At 43.4% G+C, this 6000-nt stretch overlaps 1 protein-coding gene across 2 annotated transcripts in view; it reads left to right on the top strand.

Moving 5' to 3' along the window:
• The first annotated feature begins 2974 nt into the window (after positions 1-2974).
• Positions 2975-6000, top strand: part of GRK5 (G protein-coupled receptor kinase 5) — a 233169-nt gene continuing 230143 nt past the window's right edge. For both annotated transcript variants that reach the window (XM_054035580.1, XM_054035581.1), the window contains exon 1: positions 2975-3222. In XM_054035580.1, coding sequence (XP_053891555.1) covers positions 3171-3222 — 52 coding nt within the window. In that variant the 5' untranslated portion in view covers positions 2975-3170. The remainder of the gene's footprint in view (positions 3223-6000) is intronic.

Genomic DNA, 6000 nt, shown 5'->3' with positions numbered 1-6000 from the left:
TGGTTAAGAGCCTGCTCCTGGACCGTGCTGAGTGCACATGCCTTCTATTAGTATTAATGGGAGTTAAGGTTGTTTGGCATGTTGCGGGCTGCAGTGAGCACTTCAGGGGATGGGAGCCCAAGGCACTAATCCTGCAAGCTGTTCCTCACAAGTGAACCCCTGCCCCCACCTCACTGATGTGTGGGTATAGGACTGTACATCATCTGGCAAGATCAGGGCTTACATGACCACTTCAGCTTATGGAAGACCTACTTCCAAGTGACTGCTTATTGTAAACTTGCTTCTGCTCAAGTATCTTGTTGCAGGGAGGGTGAATAGGATGAATTCAAGAAAGAAGCTGCACCATGAGGTAAGAAAAGAAAATGTTTTGACTCGTATTTCTTTTGTTTGAATATGAAAAATGTTATTTAAAATAGTTGCCCTGTTTTCTGACACCAATGTCCTGTTCTGACCTCGCCATCATCCCTCTGTTGAGGGGTAGAAGATGTTTGGGGTCTTATATATCATCTTCCCAGTTATGGAGAAATTTGATGTAGAGTTTGGCTATAGTCTAAGTGTCTTTTACTTACACATAAACATCAGACCTTGGACAGAGGTGGTCAAACAGCATATGGGGTAATCTCTTTCAGGAGTCTTAGCCCAACACCAATGCCTGCTTCCCAGGAAGCAACTCTAGCTCCAGAACCTTGCATCTCTGACACAAAAAATAACTAACCGGAACATAGCATGTCTCCCCACAAACTGAACACTTGCTCACATGTTAAGAAGACTTGGAAGACAGTGTAGTAGCAGCCCCTGCTGACATCAGGTGCAAAAAAGCATTTAATATTGTGCTAAAAAATGCCATTTCCCTATGTTCAGAAATGTAGTAGGAGGTCTGAGTATCATTTTTCTCAGACAGTTTTGCCTGGCTGTCAGAAAGGAATATCACTTTAGCTTGGGGTATAATCAGCATGCACACAAAGATAGGAAGACATGATTATATCATAGTTGCAAGAAGATGCTGAGCACTTTAATCTGGGTTGCTTCACAAGGATTTAATTAATACAGATAAGAAGGGGGCTCATTGAATGTAATGAGTCTGGTCCTAATCTTGTTTATGTGGCTGTCATTATCTTGGCTTCTGTGGAGTTACTCAATTCACACAGGTGTAAATAAGATCAGAATCATGCTAATAGGTGGCACCTGTTCTATATAGCAGACATTCAAATACAGGAATAGAGGTAGGATTCAAGTTGTCTAGTCTTCAAAATTTTCCCCTGGGCTAAATGTTCCTTTCAGTTACACATATATGGCCCCCCTGAAATTAATGGTCTTATGTGAACATAGCTGAAAGCAAGGTTCTCCCTGAAGTTAGGCTGTATAAGGAGGAAAAAAGTGCATTCAGACTGACAAAATCTCCTTATGCTTGCTAACCTGCAATTTTAAGATGTCAACAACATTTAAAAAGCCACTGCTGGTTAGGAAGCTTTGTTTGTTTTTAAAGATGTTTGGATAAACATTCCCTAGTTTGCAAACTGACTATTCTGTGGCTGTGCTGAAAAATGAGCATCTAACCAACTTGAAATGAAGCTTCCCAAAGTGAAATTGATCAGCCTGTTTTCATTAGCTATAAAAGGCCCACAGTAAGCATATGTCCTTTAAAGTCAGTAATGCAGTTGTTCCTAATACAGGTAAGGACCCTTTTGTTTTAAAAACAGAGCCTGACTTTTTTGCAGTTACTGAACACACTTTCAGTTCAAGTCGCTGGGAGCTGTAGGGGCTCAGTACCTGAGGCTTCATAAACCTTATGACTTTTTTTAAGCTGAGGGGGTGAAATCTTGGCCTTCATAAAGTCAATGGCAAAACTCCCATTGCTTGTAATGGGGACAGGATTTCGCTTCGTGTGCTGATGACTGTACCTCCATTAGACAGTGCCTGCCACGAGCCACTGGATGGCGCCCCAGTACAAGCTGAACTCTGCAGTGGGGCTGTGGCTGATTAACTCCGGAGCTAGCCCAGCTGCTGCTGACAAAGTAGTGTTATAAATTACTACTGAGAGCAGAGAAGCGCCTGCCCCCAACCCCTACCCGTTTGAATCGCGTTTCTCGTGGGACCGTAACCTCTGAAGTAAGTGAGACCTACAGGAAACCAAGCTGAGCGGCTCGGTTTATGCAACTCAACAAGGGTCTCTGGAAACAATCGTTAACAGTATATGGTGCACAAAGCATCTTTCTCCCCGTCTCACCTCCCCCGCAGCATACCATAAAGAAAACACAGGAGAAGACTAATAGACGACTGCCTTGCTTTGTCTCCATTGCGCAGGCGTCGGTAGTAAATTCACAACTTAGTGCAAAAACCCAGAGAGTGTGCAAGCGTTTTTGCACGACGCGTGGGGCATGGCTGTGTCCTAGCCTTCCCACCAAGCTTCAGTGTTTTCAAAGTAATGTGAGCATTTCATGGAACTTGGGTGATTGAAGTCTCCTGTTAATGGTGATTTCCCCACCGTTTTCCTCTGTCGCTCATTTCCACCCACCAGAAAAGCAACGAGCAACAACTAGTGTCCTACTTCCAGGAACTCTGAAATACTTTGCAGGGGATTAAACATACCCCTCAATTGCTTGGGCTGTTGGTTGCTTGCCTATGTTATGCAGATGATCTGCTGCATTTGTATCCTCCCAAAACAGTTAGACGTAACGTGTCCTAGCCCCTGTACGGCCTTGGCAACTCCTCGTCCTCTGGGTTTACATAATGGAGGTCTCCCTCTCAAGGTGCAAGCCAAAACCAAGAGCAGGCGCTCAGCCTACAAATCCCAGCATTCCCGGCCCCGTAGCGCTGAGGAATGAACCAGCTGTTGAGGATGGCGTCTGCGCAATGCTGCGAAACCAGCTTCATAGTACCACACCCCCGGGGAGGGAGGGAGCGAGGGAGGCAGCAGCATCTGAAACATTAAACCATCAGAGAGAGCCGGGGGGGAGGAGAATGGAGTAGCAGAGCAATAGAGAGGGGGAGAAAATATTAGCGAGGGGAGAGCTAGCAGTGACTTCCTTCAAGGAAACTCCAGGAGGGGAAAATAAGGAGGAATAATGCACTAGGGGAAGGAGGTTGATAGTCGCTACAGAGAATCAGCAGCACCTATAGCAATTGACATCCTGCTGCAGTGCCGCTACCTTCGCTGACTGATCCTGTCAATGGAGCTGGAAAATATTGTTGCCAATACTGTCTTGCTGAAAGCCAGGGAAGGTAAGAGAGAGAAACAGCAGGGGAGATGGAGCATCCCTGTCGCATTTACCCTCCTGGTAGTGGTAGGCAATGCATAGCCGGAGGAATTGGGAAATGCACACTGGATTTTTAGACCCCGTGCTGATCCTGATCCCTCTCGAGGTTGCCTGTGGTTGAACCTGCGTTTAAAATGCTTATTTGAAACAAAAGAATGTTTATCTCCAGCTGTGAGGAGGTTCCGTGGGAGGATATTTTTGAGATCGCAGAGATTATAATGGGCAAATATTCACCGCTTCTCTCCAATCTGATCCCACAGATTGTGCTATCTCAGAGTCTATTGTTAAAGGTCAACTGCAGATGCGTTCATTCAAAAGGGTTAGCAAATATGCAAATAGCCTTTTATTCTGTATGGTGCGACTGGCAGAATACAGCCATTGCCTTATTCGGCATTATCAGGTGATATAATGTTGCTGGGAACTGTCCATTTTAAATCATTTTTTTTATCCTAGTCCAGTTTTATGGGGAAAATCGAGTAAATGCAAATGGAGCGAGGTGACATGTAATGAGCTTCTACGGTGCATATGAAAAGGGACCTCGATCTGCAAAATAATGCATGGTTTCGGAGGGGATTTTGTGTGTGAATAGCTGAACTGGCGGCTGTGTCTTTGCTTGCTGTGTTACCAACAGATGATTGTATGAAACTGCTGTTGAACGTTCTGGTTCGAAAGGCAGATCTGGTTAGATTTGTGAGAGGTGGTTGATGCTTGACGGGAGGGGGGTAGAGAGAGGCTAACCGAAAACCCTCGCTAAAAATTATTGGTGCTCATCCTTTTAAAAATGCAACATATACGTTAAAAATATCCGGGCGAACTACAGAGCTAGCTGCATTGCCGAAGATGACTCTTTTAAAAAAAACCCTGATGTGTACAGCGTGTTTTCAGAGGGGGAAGTGGTTTTCTGGTTTGAATGATCAGGTTTCTACTAAGCCTGGCTGGGAGGGTACCCTGTGCGATGCTCTCACATCTTGAGCCGATCATAACGGAACAGCTCATTAACCTGGCTTGCAGTATTTAATATTTTCATTCACTGCGTTTGATGAATGAAGAACCCCTTGCCAAAAACATAATGACTCCCATGTCTTCATTATCTCGCACATCTTTCCCATTCTCAGGCTCAGCCCTGTGTTTATATAGCAGGCACGGATCTCAGCTGGACTTTCATGAGATAATGCAGCAGGGTTTAGCTGTTAAACTTGTGGAAATTTAGCTGTTAAACTTGTGGAAATTTAAATCGCTCCTTGGAAGGTTCCATCCACTAGAAAACCCATCTGACCCTTATTTCAAATGGTCACCCCCCTTTTTTTTTCTTCCTTGGGGGGAATGGAAGTTTCCATCAACAATAGCAGTCTTCATTGTTTATGTGGTGTCCCCCCCCCCAATAACACAATTGAGCCTTTGAATTTGAAAACATCACTTTTATGGGTCTCCAGTGTTTTAATGTAGAGGTAGCTTCCTTCCACTGTCTAATCCTGATGGTATTAGAATTCTTCTGTGTGGTAAGGACAGTGTGAACACCTGTGTGCAAGACATTGTATTGCACTGGTGGCTAAGAGCTCAAGGGGGAGGGGGGAAAAACACTAGCGAAAACATCTGTGAGGAGCCACCTGGTGGTTGAAAATTATTATACATTACATGGCTTGGGGAAACAAATCTCTTGGCAGTCAAAATTATTACTTTTGAGATCACTACATGTGTATAGGCAGCAGGCCATTCCGAGTGCCACTGCTCTAGGGGGATAGAAAGTTAATTCCTCTTTGTGAGACTATTTCAGATTTCTGGTAAATATACTGCAAAATCTTTAGTGTGGAGCCAATTCTGACATAGACTTCTATCTCCTTCTGATATTCTTCTCTCTTTCTTCCGTTGGAGGAACAGACCCTATATTATGTATAAAGTGAATTTGTGAAGCTCTAGATTGTTACAGAATAACTTATTCTTAGTGGTATTGAGTTAGGGGTGGTTAACCTTTATTTATTGGGCTAAGGAATTAGATTTTCCTGAGAAACCTCAGAAAGGGATTTCTGAGATGATTATACAGGATATTTATTTGTTCATGCTGTCAGAAGTCCACCAGCACCAGCCGGAGATCTCAGTGACAAACAGCTCAGGAATTAAAGTTTAAGCTTCTTATTTCATTCCTTCTCCTTATGTCCAATTTGCCCCCAAACTTTGGTACCTAAACAATTTTAAAGCAATTTTACCTTGGGGATCCCCTCTCCACAGAAACCATTTCAACAGAAATTTATTATGTACAGAGGCATAAAACGCAGAGAGAACATTTCATGGTGAATGAGAGTGGGATTGGTGTGATTTACAAGGAAACAAGTCCACGTGGAGGGACTTTTTGATTGGTTAAAATAATATGTGGATCCAACATTGCTTAAACTTCAATATACTGAAAACAGTTACTAGAGAAAACTGTTCTAGATGTGATATAAACAGCAGGGTTTTGTGCACTTTCCTCTGAAGCAACTGGTACTGGCCCCTGCCAGAGACAGGACACTGGCCCAGAATTGGACCTCAAGTCTGATCCAGTCTGGCAATTCCTGTTTTCTTACAGGAGTACAAATAAAGGAATATTAGTGTAATAAATGAGATAATTTCAACTATTCCACCCAGCATTATACTAGCACATGAACGCCTGAGACAAAATAGTCAGATTTGCATAACAACATTTATATAAATCACAAGGGTATTTTGAGATTTACCTACAAAGTAAAGCCGTGAGATCCTCAGAATA

This window comes from Malaclemys terrapin, chromosome 7 (assembly GCF_027887155.1).
Source record: "Malaclemys terrapin pileata isolate rMalTer1 chromosome 7, rMalTer1.hap1, whole genome shotgun sequence".
Classification (NCBI taxonomy): Eukaryota; Metazoa; Chordata; order Testudines; family Emydidae; genus Malaclemys; species Malaclemys terrapin.
The sequence above is the reverse complement of the archived record's forward strand: the minus strand, read 5'-3'. Positions and strand labels throughout refer to the sequence as shown.